Raw genomic sequence first — 16,994 nt, 5'->3', positions numbered from 1 at the left:
CAGGACCCCGGGATCATGACTTGAGCCAAAGGCAGACAGTTAACGACTGAGCCACCCAGGCGCCCCTTTTTTATCATTAATTTTGAAGGGGTCCGGACTATGCTCCAGTGGCATAAGGATTATTTTGAACTGAAGAAATTTGAAAATCAATGACTGTAGGAAGAGGCTTTTCCTCCATTCCTTTTATTTTCTTAAAAGCAAAGCTTCTCGAAAGAATTCAGTTGGAGGCACCTGGGTGGCTCAGTCATTAAGCGTCTGCCTTCAGCTCAGGTCATGATCACAGGGTCCTGGGATCGAGCCCCGCGTCACGCTCCCTGCTCCACGGGAAGCCTGCTTCTCCCTCTCCCACTCCCCCTGCTTGTGTTCCCTATCTCACTGTGTCTCTCTGTCAAATAAATAGGAAAAAAATCTTAAAAAAAAAAAAGAATTCAATTGTCCTGAATCCCCTCCCAAGGAGTTTCACAACAGGGGATGATTAACTCCTGTTACCAAAGACAAGAAGTCAGCACAAGTCAGCCCCTGGATAAGAAATCACCTAAAGAGACATTGTCATAAAACTCTCATATATTCCACCTATTCTCCTAAGGGCCCATTCATTTTTCCTACAAGTCATATGTTCTCTCATAAGTTCCCCTCTGCTCCTCCCCTTCCCCTATTAAGATGGCTTATAAACTCCAAAATCTAACCACATCCTTGAGTCACGTTTCTTTGTGAATGCCTGTGCATATATACATACTTAAATTTGTTTTTCCCTCTTGCTAATCTGTCTGTTGTGCATTTAAAATGCAGGCCCCCAAGTACAAAATTGAAAAGGATACAGGAAAAGATGTTCCTCCCCAACAATTTCAAAGAGCAAATGATAAATTGTACAAAAATCGATCCATAGTACATAGATACGTGTATTTGGGCAGCACTTGTGTAATATAACCAAGAATTTATCAATTTCTAGACAGCAAAAATGTTATATTCTCTCAGTAAGTACCTAGTAGCTGTTATCAAACAATTCAGAGACACAATCAAAATGGTACTGTGATTAACACTATGCATAACTGAAGGGCTGTTTGTTTTACAGTGAGTATCTGTAAAAGCCTAACATCCCATTCTCTTAACCAATTTTTTTTTTTTAAGACTTTATTTGTCAGAGAGAGCGCGAGCACAAGCAGGAAGAGGGGCAGGCAGAAGGAAAAGCTGAGCAAGGCAGGCAGGGGGAGAAGCTGAGCAGGGAGCCTGATACGGGACTCAGTCCCAGGACCCTGAGATCATGACCTGAGCTGAAGGCAGTTGCTTAACTGACTAAGCCACCCAGGCGTCCCTTAACCAATTATTTTTAAAATCAGTAATACTTTTAAATCAATGATAATTCTTTTAGCTGTTTCTTTTAGTATTTACCTTCAGGTTTCTAATATATTTGTATTGCCCTTTTTAATGGTATCTACTTACTATTATGGTAATCGATGTTTTAGATGTCTTGCATCAACACCACCCTTTTCTCCACTCTCATTCTCAAAATATAGTCAGTGATATAGTTAGTTAAATCAGTAGTTACTGATTGTATTGAAGGAGTTCAGAACACAGCACCCAAAAACATGATGCTCCGGCATACTATTTTGAGTTAAAAGCACTTGAAAAACAGCAGCTGCAAGAAGGACATTCTGATTCTCCTTCCTTTTCTTAAAAGCAGGAGATAAAATTCCCATGTGAAAGATATCCTCCCTATTTCAGAAGGAAAGAGAAATTCATGTCACCAAGGGCATGAGGTCGAGGCCACGATAAATCTATACAAACAAACTTTGTTAACCTAACCCCTATCTTTCTAGTCACTCACTCATATAACTGCTCCAGCCCGAGCCCCTTTGCCTAGTCACATTTTCACAATTTACTATTCTTTGTCCAACTCAGTATATAAAGCATTCAACTCAATTGGGTCTTAACTTTTCTTGTGAAGACTCCCAAGTGCATGTAAAGAAGATATAGTTAAAATTTGTATGTTTTTTCCTGTTAATCTGTTTTCTGTTAGTTAAATTCTTAGGTCCAACCAGAGACCCTAAGAAACTAGAGGAGAAATTATTCATCCCCTACAGCATTATTCTGATTCTGTGATTCAAGATGAGCTATTTACTTTTTCATTAATTTTTTTGTTTTTTGATTGTTGTTAATAACTCAAAAGTAAATGTAATAAGAAGTACTGAATCATAAACCTAACGTGTCATTATTATGGTGTCCTGGCTCCCCCTCTGGCAAGGCTGAAATTGGTTGTGGTCTCAGGAAACCAAGTTTACCTGAATCCGTTTTCTCACCTCTAAAATAGGAGAAATACTTGTGTTTTCCTCCTAAGACAAAGGTCTTAGAAGAAGCAAAGTAGGAGTAAGCTAGAAGAATAAGATAGTGAATTTTGAAAGCCCCTTGTAAACTTCAAATGTGAGAGAACTATAAAGCAAAATAATCACTAGACCAGGGGATTTCACAATTTTTGACTGAAAACAAGGTTCTAGACTTCATTCCTCTCCTGATTGACTCTGGGCAAATCTTTTCATACTGGGGTGGCTGTTTTCTAACTGGTAATGCAGACATATCAAAGTTAATGAATAATTATGATATGTTTACACTGCTAACACAATTTATTCAGATGTATAACAATTTGTAAACAGCTTGTACTCTTCAGCAATCTCCAACTACCGACCAGCTCTGATTCTATTATTGCTTCTAAATGAGACAATAACTACACTTGAAGCTATCCACTGTCCCCACAGACAGCACAGTAGAAATATCTAAGTAGGAGACTGCCGAATCACCTGGTTTCCTGAAGACACGGGAGACTAAGGCGGGAATGCAATGCATTTGTGGCAGATCCAACAACAAAATCGAAAGTTAGAAAACAATCAGAAATTAACAGGATTAATTAAACGGCGGTTAAGAACACTTTAGTCACTGTAGGAAAGCTAAGTATTTCGGGAAGGCTTGGTACATCCAATTACCTAACCTTAGCCTGCTAGCAGTCTGGCATTTCTCTGGCTGAGACTGGCTCTTCAGCTTCTCGGGATTCCCAGAGCTCCTTGCGCGGCTCTTGGCGGGAAAGCAACTGGAAGTCGCAAGGCTGCTGCCGCGCCTTCAACGGCGACGGTTGAAGGAAAACGCCTGCGCATCAGGCAAAGCGCGTGCCGCGTGGTGCAGGTTTGGTGGTCGCTGGCGCCCGGCCCTCAGACGTTCCGTAATGTATATGTGTTTATTTGTTTGTTTGTTTTCTTTCGTGTTTTTGTTTTTTGCTTTTTAATCTCATTTTCTAACACCTCCCAACTCCTTTTAAGTTTCTTAAAGTCTTAATGGTGAAACACACGGGGGGAAAACGTAGACCTACTTATTTTTCACAGGAGTATCTTGAGGCGAGGTTAACTCTGGCATCTGGTCCAGGCTTTGTCAAGATCAGTTAAAACACGTACAGTAAATCGTCTCTTCTGGGACTTCTTCCAGTTGAATTGTCTGATTAAGAAAAGTGAAACTGGGGACCAAAAAAATTGAAACTTACATGAAAATAACAGTTATAATCGAGAAATCGGAATCAGCCAAAATCTGGAATATTTTCTGTTCCTCTTTTGTGGTTGTTCCACAGAGTAGGACAATATGTCATTATATCGAGAGCCATGCTGAAGTTCAGTGAAGGACCATTACCTGATTCGGTCATTTTGAAACTACAAATTTAAAACAAAAATTTTAAGATTATTTATTTTATTATTATTTTTTTTAATTCATTTGTGAGAGAGGGCGAGCGAGAGAGCTCGCACATGAGAGCAGGAGCAGGGGGAGGGGCAGAGGGGGAAGGAGAAGCAGATTCCGCGCTGAGCAGGGAGCCAGAGGAGGGAGGGGCTTCCCAGGATCATGACCTGAGCCTGAGTTGAAGGCAGACGCTTAACGGAGTGAGCCACCCAGGCACCCCCACAGTTGTTGGGTTTTTTTTTTTAGGTATACATACATAAAAGATCTTTATTATAAGGAATTAGTCACACAATTAGAAGTCCCAAGATCTGCAGTCAGCAAGCTGGAGACTCAAGAAGGAGCTGAAGTTTCAGATTTAGGGAGGGTGATCTGCTTTGCTCAGTCCAGCAACTCAAATGTTCATCTCATCCACAGCACCCTCACAGACACATCCAGAACAAAAATTTTAGATTATTTTAAAGAGTTTGGCAGGGGCAGTTTTCATTACCTGATACCTACCTAAGTGTAGCAGTGTACTCAATGCTTGAATACTGTGATTTACTTATTTGTGTAAAATTTATTTACATGAAATTCACGTAGAATTTATTTTCATTTATTTACATAAAGTTCTTTCTGACTTTACATGTAATAAACTAGAATATTAGGAATAAAGAAGATCTGAAGTTAAAGCTTGTATTTGTGTCACAAGGTGGAATTAAAGAAAAGACTTTATCGGAAGATGGCCACTGCACAATTGCAAAGAACTTCCATGGTATGAGTTCGTGTATTTTACTGTATTTTAATTTAGCTAATTTTATTGTTTCTTGAAGTCTCAACTCTTTTTATATTCTAAAGTTAGAGTCAGCTGTTTGAGGGTTTAATGAGATCAGGAAATTCCATATTTTAAGAACTGAAGATATTTACTAAACTCTTTATCAGTGGAGAATTGTAGAATTGTATTAGATATTTGATGCATTGCATTAAATAACTGGTTCATATTCAATTTACATTAGGTGTAATAAATGCCATTCTGTTGCTTTGATGAAATTATCATTCTTAGCAGTCCATTCCTAGGAAATGAAGGTCCATGCCTCACAAAGATAAAATTCTCATCTTTGCACAGTTCTTGTGTTATAGTTACCTGTGTCAAACCTAGTCAGAAACTAAAGAGAAAAGAAGTGTTATCTATCATGTATTATGCCCTTACAGACAGTCAACCTGCAGGAGGATTTTTAACATGATTCTTAACCACTTTTTGCATTTTACCTTTAGGCTGCAACCCTGGAATTACCCTCACATCTTAGAAGCCATCCTGACTTTCTGGGGATTACTAACCACTGTGGTTAGGAATTTTTATTTTATTTTATTTTATTTTATGGTTAGGCTTCTTTGGGAAAGTATCATGCTTATGCAAAATTAGATCTACTCAAAGTTCAAGAAGATGTTATTTTTAATCTAAATTTATTATTAAATAAATTTAATTTTCCTTGAATTTAGAGTGCATTGGTGTTTCCCAATAAGATATCAACAGAGCAACAGTCTCTAGTGTTAGTGAAGAGGCTCCTAGCAGTTTCAGTATCCTGCATCACATATTTGAGAGGAATATTTCCGGAATGTGCTTATGGAACAAGATATCTAGATGGTAATGTCATGTTTATATTTTGTTTGTTTCAATTTTTTTAATGTAATGTTTATTTTAAAACTTTCGTTAGAGGTGCCTGGGTGGCTCAGTGTGTTGTGTCTGACTTTTGATTTCAGCTCAGGTCTCAATCTCAGGGTCATGAGTTCAAGCCCATGTTGGGTTCCATGCTAGGCGTGGAGCCTATTTAAAAAACACACACAAAACTCTTTCTTTAGGGCGCCTGGGTGGCTCAGTTGGTTAAGCGACTGCCTTCGGCTCAGGTCATGATCCTGGAGTCCCGGGATGGAGTCCCACATCGGGCTCCCTGCTCAGCAGGGGGTCTGCTTCCCCCTCTGCCCTCTTCCCTCTCGTGCTCTCTGTCTCTCATTCTCTCTCTCTCAAATAAATAAATAAAATCTTTAAAAAAAAAAAACTCTTTCTTTAAACATGTTTTTATTTTGGCTTGCTTTAAAACTGTAATTTTTTGACCCAGCAATTGCACTACTAGGTATCTACCCCAAAGATACAAAAGTAGTGATCCAAAGGGGCACCTGAACCCCAGTGTTTTTAGCAGCAATGTCCACAATAGCCAAACTATGGAAAGAGCCCAGATATCCATTGACAGATGAATGGATAAAGAAGATGAATGGGTAAAGATGGACTACTACTCAGCCATCAAAAAATGAAATCTTGCCATTTGCAATGACATGGATGGAACTAGAGGGTATTATACTAAGTGAAATAATCAGAGGACAATTATCATATGAACTTACTCATGTGTGGAATTTAAGAAACAAAACAGAAGATCATAGGGGAAGAGAGGGAAAAATAAGACAAAATCAGAGAGTGAGACAAACCATAAGAGACTCTTAAATAGGAAACAAACTGAGGGTTGCTGGAAGGGAAGGGGTGAAGGACATTGAGGAGAGCACGTTGTGATGTAATGAGCCCTGGATATTATATAGGACTGATGAATCACACTGAACTCTACCTCTGAAACTAATAATACACTATATATTAATTAATTAAATTTAAATTAAAAAATAAAATAAAATGGGAAAAAATAATAAAACTGTAATTTTTGCTTAGAGATTTTTTTAAATAATAGCTTTATTAAGATATAATTCACATACCTGACAATTCATGCATTTAAAGTGCACAGTTGAAAGATTTTTAGTATATTCAAATCAGTGTGCAACCATTACCACAGTCAATTTTAGTACATTTCGTCAACCCGTAAGAGAACTCCATACCCACTAAGTGATTCTCTACTTCTTCCACCTCCGCAGTCCTAGGCATCCACCAGTCTGCACTCTGTCTCTATGGATTTGCCTATTCTGGACATTTCATATAAATGGAATCATACAATATGTGGTCTTTGTGACCAGCTTCTCTCACTTAATGTTTTTAAGGTTCATCCATATGGTAACATGAATTAGTACTTCATTCTCTTTTATTGCTGAATAATATTCCATTATATGGATATACCACATTTTATTTATTCCCTTCATCAGTTGATGAACATTTGTTTCAGTTGTTTACACTTTTTGGCTATTACGTATTTTTTCTTTCTTTTTTTTTAATTTGAGAGAGAGGACCAACGAGCAGGAGCGGGGAGGGGCAGAGGGAGAGAATCTCAAGCAGACTCTGTGCTGAGCGTGGAGCCTGATGGGGAGCTCTATCTCACGACCCAGAGACCATGACCTGAGCCAAAATCAAGAGTCAGACACTGAACCAACTGAGCCACCCAGGCGCCCCATTTTTTGGGCTATTATAAATAATGCCACTTTCATGTACAAGTTTTTGTGTGGACTAAGTGGTTTTTTAAAAGTATATTTAAGGGATGCCTGGGTGGTGCGGTCGGTTCAGCATCCGAATCTTAGTTTCAGTTCAGGCCTGATTTCAGGGTCTTCAGATCGAGCCCTACATGGGGCTCAGCCATCAGCACAGAGTCTGCTTGAGTTTCTCTTTCCCTCCCCTCTGCCCTCCTCCCTGCGCATGCGCTCTGTCTCTCACTGAAATAAATAAATAAATCTTTTTTTAAAGTATATTTAATACCTTTGGAAGCACTTAATCATAAAATTTTTCCTCAGTTTCTCAAGTTTAATTTTACCTGAGATTACTCTTATAGTGATGAACAAAGTAGATAAAAGCATTCGAATATTAATAGCTTTGTACAGTGGTAGTATATGTTCTTGTGTTATTTTAAGGAAGTAAAATAATAAAGCCTATTTATACTACAGTAATAATTCATTACCCAGCCCATAGTATGTACCTAACTTTGTGCGCTAACTATATGCTGAGACAATATGTTACACTATGTTATGTATTATATCTTGTTAATTCATATTATAGGCCTGTGGTTTAGATATTATACCTATTTTTCAGATAAGGAACCTGAGACAGAGATCTCGGTCCTTTCCATTGTATTACCTGTTGCTTTCTTGTAGTTCTCTATCTCTGATAGCCAGTTAACTACTTGGTCTTTTACAAGTATTTAATAGGGATAAGGGCCCATGCAAATACTCTAAGACTCTTGGATTATGATGGTGTGAAAACATTATATCTAACTTTAAATATTTTATAACTTTTTAAAAAGATTTTATTTATTTATTTGACAGAGAGAGAGAGAGATAGCGAGAGCAGGAACACAAGCAGGGGGAGTGGGAGAGGGAGAAGCAGGCTTCCTGCTGAGCAGGAAGCCCGATGTGGGGCTCGATCCCAGGACCCTGGGATCATGACCTGAGCCAAAGGCAGACGCTTAACGACTGAGCCACCCGGGCGCGCCAAATATTTTATAACTTTTAAAAAATAATTTTTTTCTACCCATCAACATGTATCTTAATCATTATGATGCCATTTTATAATGAGGATAAAAAGATTCTTTGTTTCCATAAAACTTTTCTTCTTTTAAATTATATTACTACCAATCATCTGGAAGTTCATTGCCATTTAAAAATATATCTCTAATACACAGCTGAAGAAAATAATCTTCAGTTAAATTTCTAGTTGTTTACTAAACTTAAGCAACCCTATATTTATATCATTTTGGTGTTTAGATCTTTGTGTCAAAATTCTGAGAGAAGATAAAAACTGTCCAGGATCTACACAGTTAGTGAAGTGGTAAGTAAAAGAATACCTAATGATATTAAATTATTTTTTTTTAAATAACATTTTTTTAATGTTATTCAGATATTTTACCTCCTATCCCGAACCATCCTCTATCAACATTTTATATTTCTGCCACTATTTGTTTTGTTTTATTATTTTAAGCTGGTTAATAAGAAGGGAGCTTTGGGGAGCCCAGCTGGCTCAGTCAGTAGAGCATGTGACTCTTGATCTTGATCTCAGGGTTGTAAGTTTGAGCCCCACATTGGGTGTAGAGATTACTTAAAAAAGATAAAAATCTTAAAAAAAAAAAAGAAGGGAGCTTTAATAAGAAAATTTTGTATTCTTTAGTAATGAGATAACATGGAGACTTATTAAAAGAATTCTTTTCTGGAAATGCATTCAATCTAAAAATGAATCCTTTGTTATTTTTTAGGATGCTAGGATGCTATGATGCTTTACAAAAAAAATACGTAAGTCAATATCTCCTTATCTTTTTTCCTACTGTTTATACTCTACAAATGTAATAACAGTTGACACAAAGTAAAACATTAAACTAACTTGGGCATAGGCCAATCCAAATTACTCAAAAGTTTGAATATTTGAATATTTTAAAGACTAATATTCAATCATTTTAAGCCAATAGAATTAATACTTAACAAATTTTGCCAAGCCAGTTTTAATTGTTAACACGTATTTGTTTTAGTAACACATACTAACTTACAAAAACTTAATGAATTAAAAAGTCTTTTAAAATACTTCATTTATTAGTTTCACATTCCTTCTACAATTTTGCTTATACTAATAATTTAATAAATTATTTCTTTGTGAGAGTTCAAAAGTAAATTTCCGTGTAGTCTAGGTTAAATTGTCACCAATTCTGAATAAGTGAAATTTCAATTAATAAGTGTTTACTGTAGACTGTAAGTGTTTTTATATACTTATGTTTATATCAGCATATATAAAGAAGTCAAGCTCTGAACAAAATTGTAAAAAAGATAAAATTTTATCCATGGTCACTAACCTCCCTTATTAAGGCATTAAATATTTAATACTAATTAAATACTGAGTGCCTGCCATGTGCTAGACACATATTCTAGGTAGGAGCTGGGTGAACTAACAGTGGTCAATGAGACAAAGAGGGTCCCTTCTGTCGTGGGAAAACAGTCAATAAAACAAGTAAATCAGATAATTTCCAATTGTGTTAAATGCCGATAAAATACTGAGAGAAAGTGTGTCGCAGGTGGAGAGGTGGGGTAACTTTAGATAGGGTGGTCCTGAGTAGGTGACATTTAAGCTGAGACTTGATTGAGAAGAAAGCAGCCAGGCATTGACTTTGGGAGAGAATATTTCTGGCAGAACAGCAAATACAAAGAGTTGAAGGGGAGTTTAGAGAGTTCAAGGAACAAAAAGAAGGCCAATGTTGGGTGCCTGGGTGGCTCAGGTGGTTAAGCGACTGCCTTTGGCTCGGGTCATGATCCTGGAGTCCTGGGATCGAGTCCTGCATCGGGCTCCCTGCTCAGCAGGGAGTCTGTTTCTCCCTCTGATCCTTCCCCCTCTCATGCTCTCTCTCTCTCTGTCTCATTCTCTATCTCAAATAAATAAATAAAATCTTAAAAAAAAAAAAAAAAAAGAAGGCCAATGTTAATGGGAATGGAATGCAATGAGCAGTAGGGGAGGGAGAATAGACCAGAGGAGCCTAAGGAGATAGGCAGGGCCAGAGCATTCAGGACTGTATAGGTAAGGAGTTTCAATTTTATTTTAGGTGCAAATAAAAGCCACTTGAAGGTTTTAAGTAGAAATGTAACATCATTTGATTTATATTTTAAATTAAAAATCACTCCGGCTGCTGTTAAGACAATATACAGTGGAAGGGGAGTAAGATTGGAATCCAGGAGAATGGTGCTTAATCTGTTAATGCTGTACGGGTGAAAAATCACCAGTGCTTAGACCAGCATGGCAGAGAAGGAAAGAAATGAAAAGATTCAGGATATATTTAGCAGTAAAACTGATTGGACTTGATAGATTGGTTGTAGAGTGTAAGGAAAAGATCCAGATCAAGGATGACTCAGATTTTTGGCAGATTACTTGAGTGGATTATTTCCTGCGATTCTCTATTCCTATGGTCTCTAAAGCCTCTTCCCTTTATTAAAGGAGCAGAGTCCTGAACTCTACTTTTCTCTTTTCAAAATCAGTTCTTACACTGGTAAGGTTTAGTATGTTATTTCACAATATATATTTTCCTTGTAACTGGCAGAAATGCCTGTATTTGCTTATATCAATGTCCTGCATGTCAACTTTCAGTAAGTCAACTAGAAATAGATATTTGGGGGAATAAGGAAGGACATCCAAGGTGTTGCTTTATATACATCATATTTTCTGCAAGATTATTTCTTATTAGGAATAAATGTTGAAATAAGACAAAAAATTCTTGTGATCCATCATGAAAAAATATTTTATAGAGTAAAAGTAAGATTTTTGTTCTCTGTTATATTTCAGCTAAGGATGGTTGTTCTAGCTGTAAGTATTTTTAAATTGTATGTTCTTTCTTAAAGACTGTCAAATTCGGCCTTGCTTATTTAAATAACACTAAAACCAGCAATTGATTATGTCACTTTATTCAAACAAATGCTCTATTCAGTGGAAAAAAGTAACAAATTAATATTTTGGGGGGTCATTTTGTACTTTGCTTTTGCTGAATCCATTTAATAGTTTAGTCTAAACATCCAATTTAGTTCTCCTTGAATACTTAGTCTTCTATAACTCAATTACAAATTATTTTTAAATAGGTATACACCAATCCAGAAGACCCTCAGGTAGGTGTGCTTAAGTTAGTAAAGAAACATGATATCTCTAATATCTAAATATAACATAAATTATAATATCTTATGCTTTTATTTTTTTCTTTTTCTTTTTTTTATCTTATGCTTTTAATTGTATTCACTTTCACATGTATTTACACATTTGAACCTCATAAAGGCTTTTTTGAGGTAAGACAAGGATTGTATTGTTATCTTTAAACAGATTAATATACTTACTACCAGAGAGATTGTGTGACTGATCCTGGGCCACAAATCCAAAACCCCTTAGAAATAACCTAAATCTCCTGACTTCTGCTTCTATATAACGTTCTTTTTATAAAATTTTGAAAGGGGTTGAGTTTGACAAAAAATAAGATACTTATCCTTGAACTTTGAATATTCGTCCCAATCCAGTCACATCCACCTGTTCATCTGACAATTAAAGAAGGGATTACAAGAAGTGATAGGGAAAACCAATAACAAGGAACAAAGTGGAAAGATATTTGAGTACCTACTATTATTAGACTCTGTTCTTTGAGTTGTCTCCTTTACTCATCATCATAAACTTCATAAGGTAACTACCATTATCATCTCCACTTTATAGGTAAGGAAACCTAGATACAAGATTTCTTGCCTAAGATCACAGTGGCAGAACCAGAATTTGGACCTAAGGAGGCCAGTCCATGATCTTGGTGCTTTAACCATTACACTATCACTATTATAATATAGTTTTTCATTCAGTCGTGGAGAAGCAGATTTTTTTTTAAAAAAGAGAGAGCTGATCCCCATTCCTATGTGAGCACTGAAATGTAAAGAAAGCAATAAAAAAAGCTTCAAGAAGGCTAGCAATGTGTCTTCTCTTTGATACTCACCCCTGAAGTTAATGCTTAATATATGTCCATGGTGACAAAGAAAATCTCATGGGCAAAGGTTGTGAATTAGTTGATTGTTCAGAAGCTAACTAATTGTTCAGAAAATATTCATTTAGTTTCAGATGTTTTATGGAGTTGAACATTTTTTCTTTCAGTAAAAGAGCAACCTTGTTGATTCACTAATATTTATTGATTGTTTGGTATGCCAGGCACTATTTTAAGGGCTCTGTATAAATTATCCTATTTGTTAAATATTCACAACCACCAATGAGATAGGTACTATTTTCAACCCCTTTTATTAGCTGGGGAAACTAAAACCTAGAAGGCTTAAATAACTTGCTTCCGGTTATATACAGCAAGGATTTAAGCCCTGTGCTTAAAGCCATTCTGCTTGAGTAAGACATAATACTGCCCCTCTTACCTGCCTGCTAAGGATTTCCTCCCCTCTGGTATATATGATATACATTACAATTAGTGGGATAATATATATCTCACTTAAGACTGAAGCCCCAAATCCCAAATCATGGGAATTTACTATTAGGACTTGAAAGTTTCAGTGGACCAATAAGGATTAACATGGCAGAAAAAACTATTAAATCAATGTTAAGAGTCATACAAAAGCTGTATGTAGCTACTTGGCCACCAGTACTGTATATCAAATACATAACTGCAATGTTTTCTATTTAAGACAATTTCAGAATGTTACCAATTTAAATTCAAGTACTCTAGTAATGGACCAATCATGGACTTCATAAGGTATTTTATCATTTTCTTTTTGTATTACACATTACCACTTATTCATATTAATAATATATTGCTAAACTTCAGGATTAATTCTTAAACTTCTCAAACATCCCCAATTAACCATTGAGGTGTGGCTGTACAAAATATCCTTCATAGCTGCAAGCCCAGATTATGTGGCTAATTATATACTATTTTAATGTGAAACAGAGCCAAAGAGTAGGAAAGCTATTATATGCTTGAGTGATTAGAAATGTAATTAAAGTCCCTCACTCATTTCCTTTAAACATCTTATATAAAATGCATATTAATTTAAATAAAATTATTAGTTTATAACATTATTAGTAATGATATTAATTTTAATAATAGTGACATTAAAACACATTTTATGGTAACTTTCAACTTAAAAACTTAATGGTATAATAGGAGTAAGAATATCAAATAGTAAAATGTGAAGTTGTTATTAGAAGCCCTGGTGTCATAAAAGAAATTAATGTGTGCTTCTCTTCTAGTAAAAACCAAAGCAGTGAATCTAGTATGTCATCTGCTGACACCAAGAAAGCAAGTATTCTCCTCATTCGCAAGATTTATATTCTAATGCAAAATCTGGGACCTTTACCTAATGATGTTTGTTTGACCATGAAACTTTTTTACTACGATGAAGGTACTATTTATAATACATCCTGTTGGTACCTATATGTTTTATTATTGAAACAATTGGTTTTCATCCCAAATGATTTTAAGCACCTAAATTGCAATATATTTTTTGAAATTATAAAATTTTCATTTAATATCAGTATTTGAAAAAGAAAGATTCAGGGGCTCCTGGGTGGCTCCATCAGTTAAGCATCTGCCTTTGGCTCAGGTCATGATCTCAGGGTCCTGGGATTGAGCCCTGCATCAGCCCCCGCCAGCGAGAAGTCTGCTTCTCCCTCTCCCTCTGCACCTCCCCACTATTTGTGTTCTCTTTCCCTCTCTCTATCCAATAAATAAATAAAATCTTAAAAAAAGAGAAAGTTTTGAAAAAATAGACTTTCAAATATACACAAACTTTTCCAGTGATATGAACATATCCATCTTAGGTACAACCTCACTAATAATAAAAGAAATGAAACTGTTGAGATGCTACTTTTCACTTACCAGAGCAGTAAGATTTGTAAACAAGGGTGTGGGGGAAAGCAGGCACTTTTATAAATTCTTGAGGGAATGTATATAGGTGCAACATTTTTAGAGGACAATTTAGCAGTATTGAAATTTTAGATGCACATTCTCTTTAATTCGGAAATTCTATAGCTAGAAAAGTATCTTGGGAATATACTTAACACAAACATGCAACGTTATAGGTTTATAAGGATACCATGCAAGCTATTAAAAAGAATGTGCTGATAATTTATCCAAGGAATATTAAATATGGATTAAAAAGAAATGTTAAAAACAGCTAGGTAGGTATAGGGGCACCCGGGTGGCTAAGTTGGTTAAGCCTCCGACTCTTGATTTTGGCTCAAGTCATGATCTCAGAGTCATGAGATTGAGTCCCATTGGGCTCTGCACTCAGTACCAGTCTGCTTGTTCCTCTCCCTCTGCTCCTCCCCATCCCCAACCTCCCCACCCCCCACATGCACACACACACACACACACACACACGCTCTATCTCTCTCAAATAAATAAAATCTTAAAAAAAAAAACAGCTAGGTATCAAACAGTATGATCTTATTTGTGTTTTGTTAAGGATATACATATATATGAAATATATATTTTACATGTGTAATATCTTCTAGAAGTACATAAAGCAACAACAATAATAACAACTAACATTTATTGAATACTTAAAATGTGCCAGTTCTGGTCTGAGCATTTTACACACTTTAATTCATCTAACACCCACAATGACCCCATGGGGTAGGTACTATATTATCCCCATTTCAGATGAGAAAACCAAATCAAGGATGATAAATAATTTATTCAAGTTCATATAGTCAAATGAAGAAAAAAAGGTTGTTTTTCTATACTATTTGAAATGTCTTCAATCTGTATTTATTATTATTGTTATTATGTTCCCTTCAATTTCATGAACATCACAGTTTATACTTACTTTTTGCAGTTACACCCCCAGATTACCAGCCTCCTGGTTTTAAGGATGGTGATTGTGAAGGAGTGATATTTGAAGGGGAGCCTATGTACTTAAATGTGGGAGAAGTCCCAACACCTTTTCACACCTTCAAAGTAAAAGTGACTACTGAGAAAGAACGAATGGAAAATATTGATTCAGCTATATTGTCACCAAAACAATTAAAAACACCACTTCAAAAAATTCTCATGGACAAAGATGATGTAGAAGATGAACAGGAGCATTATATAAGTGTCAGTACATTTTAAAGAGTTATAAAGTACAATAGTAACAAATGTTTGACTCAATTCTGAAGACTAATTCTAGTTCTCATTAATATTTATGTAAAGACTGTATTATAATCATAAACTCAAGGTTGGTAGGGACCTTAAAGAAAGTATCGGCTTTTCGTTTTAAAACTCTTTACCTTGGTACAAACATTATTATCAGAAATTTAAAAGCACAACTATTCTGAATGAAGCAGGGAATGGTCCTGGAGGCCCAGTCACTCACCACCTCAACTACCCTCATAGTGGACTCTAAGGAAACTCTTTGGTCTGGAGCATAATTTGAAAACCACTGAACTACTCCAATCGCCCAAATAATGTTGGAATCCTTTCTACCATACCCCTACTAGGTGCTCACTTTAGACCTGTACTTGAACTTCCTTGGGGCCTGCAAAGTCACTGTCCTGAAGCAGCCTGGAAGTTCCCAGAAGGCAGGAAAAATGTCTCATCTTCGTAAACCTCCTGTGCCTAGCACTTAAGTGTACAGTGTGCATTCTCAGTATTGGTTGAATGAACGGATGACTAGAAATATAAAAAAGCCTTTTTTTAATTGTTGCCTCCCGGGAAATCTTTCACATTAACATGATTGTTTTTTAATCTCATCTTTGTTGTTATTCTGTTACCTCATTTTATTCTAAATTATAACCTCAGTACTTATGTATAGAGACTGACTTTTCTAATTTAGGTTCTGCCACATCCTAACAAATAGAAAATTCAGTTTTCAACCAGTTTTGTTCAAGAAGAAGTCTTCTCTAAACCTAAATCCCAGTGATGGTTTATAAACAGATATAGCTGGGATTTATGTTGCATTCTTTAAAATATTTAAAGCTCTTTGACATATGTCACAAAGAGAAAAATAATTATAAAGTAGACCTTAAACTTGTTGCTATTTCTACCATACCATGACTGAGCTTTTTCTTCACTAACTCCCTGAAGAGGGTTGGGGCATTTTTTTTATTCAGAGTATATGATAACATCTGTATAGCAATTCCGGAGATAAAGAAGATATAGAAGGAGTGGTTGTATGAATTTGTCTAATTCATTGCCCTCAAACAATAGTAAGAACTAAGGGTTTTAAAACCATTATATTTTTTAGAAAGTTGTGTATTTTGTCCTTAAAGCAACCCTGCAAAGTAAAGTAGTAGTTTATACTTTATTTGGATAAATATGGTACCTTGTATGGTAATTATAGGACTTTATTTCTAGCATGTGTAAGGTAGTTGTAGTGTTATGTTATATTTAACCTTCACGTAAAACACATCTGTTCATAAATACTTCTACCCAGTTGTTTTAATTGCTTTTTGAAATGTGTCCATTTTTTTCTTCATGTAATTATGTAGGATGATTTTGACATTGAAACTAAAATGGAAGAGCAGAAAAAAAACCCTGGATCTTCTGAATTTGGAGGTAAGAAATTGATGAAAACATAGATTAATTTACTTCTAATTCAGTTTTATACCATTTTAACTCTTTTTTTTTTTAACAGAACCAAGTTTAATTTGTGAGGAAGATGAAATTATGAGGTCTAAAGAAAGTCTAGATCTTTCAATTTCTCATTCTCAGGTATAAATTTGATAATTCATCTCACTTTTAATTTTTTTTCAGAAGACTATGACTTATATGCTTATTTAGTTAATTTTCAGATTTTCTTATTATATTCAAGGTCTTTTAGAAGAAAATTAGGTCTTGGGGGCCCCTGAGTGGCTCAGTCGTTAAGCATCTGCCTTCGGCTCAGGTCATGATCCCAGGGTCCTGGGATCGAGCCCC

The 16,994-nt window shown here is 35.8% G+C and overlaps 1 protein-coding gene across 4 annotated transcripts in view; it reads left to right on the top strand.

Annotated features, from left to right (window-relative positions):
* HORMAD1 (HORMA domain containing 1) overlaps positions 1–16,994 on the top strand; it is a 22,914-nt gene continuing 5,920 nt past the window's right edge. For 2 of the 4 annotated variants that reach the window (XM_031040731.2, XM_031040727.2), the window contains exons 1-11: positions 4,469–5,032; positions 5,188–5,332; positions 8,371–8,434; positions 8,856–8,892; positions 10,919–10,939; positions 11,209–11,235; positions 12,781–12,848; positions 13,346–13,497; positions 14,935–15,194; positions 16,568–16,634; positions 16,714–16,790. In XM_031040731.2, coding sequence (XP_030896591.1) covers positions 4,928–5,032; positions 5,188–5,332; positions 8,371–8,434; positions 8,856–8,892; positions 10,919–10,939; positions 11,209–11,235; positions 12,781–12,848; positions 13,346–13,497; positions 14,935–15,194; positions 16,568–16,634; positions 16,714–16,790 — 1,023 coding nt within the window. In that variant the 5' untranslated portion in view covers positions 4,469–4,927. The other 2 variants (XM_081815888.1, XM_081815889.1) reach the window with 2 other exon arrangements.

The sequence above is a fragment of the Leptonychotes weddellii genome, chromosome 4, assembly GCF_054177405.1.
Source record: "Leptonychotes weddellii isolate Sample4059 chromosome 4, ASM5417740v2, whole genome shotgun sequence".
In the NCBI taxonomy this organism is placed as follows: Eukaryota; Metazoa; Chordata; class Mammalia; order Carnivora; family Phocidae; genus Leptonychotes; species Leptonychotes weddellii.
Note: the sequence above shows the minus strand (reverse complement) of the source record. Positions and strands in the feature narration are given on the sequence as shown.